This window comes from Plasmopara halstedii (genome assembly GCF_900000015.1).
Source record: "Plasmopara halstedii genome assembly, contig: Scaffold_202, whole genome shotgun sequence".
NCBI classification, from domain to species: domain Eukaryota; phylum Oomycota; class Peronosporomycetes; order Peronosporales; family Peronosporaceae; genus Plasmopara; species Plasmopara halstedii.
In genome coordinates this window covers 3199-3498 of record NW_020187123.1, presented here as the reverse complement: position 1 = coordinate 3498, position 300 = coordinate 3199, and the positions used below count along the sequence as shown (strand labels likewise).

General features: G+C 50.7%; 1 protein-coding gene across 1 annotated transcript; it reads left to right on the top strand.

The window, feature by feature from the left end:
* Positions 1-71: 71 nt before the first annotated feature.
* On the top strand, positions 72-291 carry PHALS_02488 (uncharacterized protein; the record flags this gene model as incomplete). The annotated part of the gene is made up of 2 exons (XM_024720235.1): positions 72-106; positions 165-291. The coding sequence occupies 2 exons, from the start codon at positions 72-74 to the stop codon at positions 289-291; spliced, it is 162 nt and encodes a 53-aa protein (XP_024572755.1).
* Between the last annotated feature and the right edge of the window lie 9 nt (positions 292-300).

The window sequence follows — 300 nt, the reverse complement described above, 5'->3', positions numbered from 1 at the left end:
TCAAATAAGACAGCTGGACTTCTCAAAAGGCAAGCTACGCTGACTATGATAATCCAAAGGTCTAAAGTACAATGTTGCGCTATGGCACCGAAGCAGGAGGAATAGCGTGATCACTACTCGGAATGAGTGGTAAGGCTTGGAGAGATCCGCATCGATCGATGTAGAGAGCTCTTTGACGCATGGCAAAAAGCCGAGGGTTGGAAGAAGCGAAGTGCTTCAACCGCGACGTCGCTGGGGAGTGACGGATGCACCGGAGTAACTGGGTGCGGTCATCAGGATCGGAAAACCTAAGCAGCGATT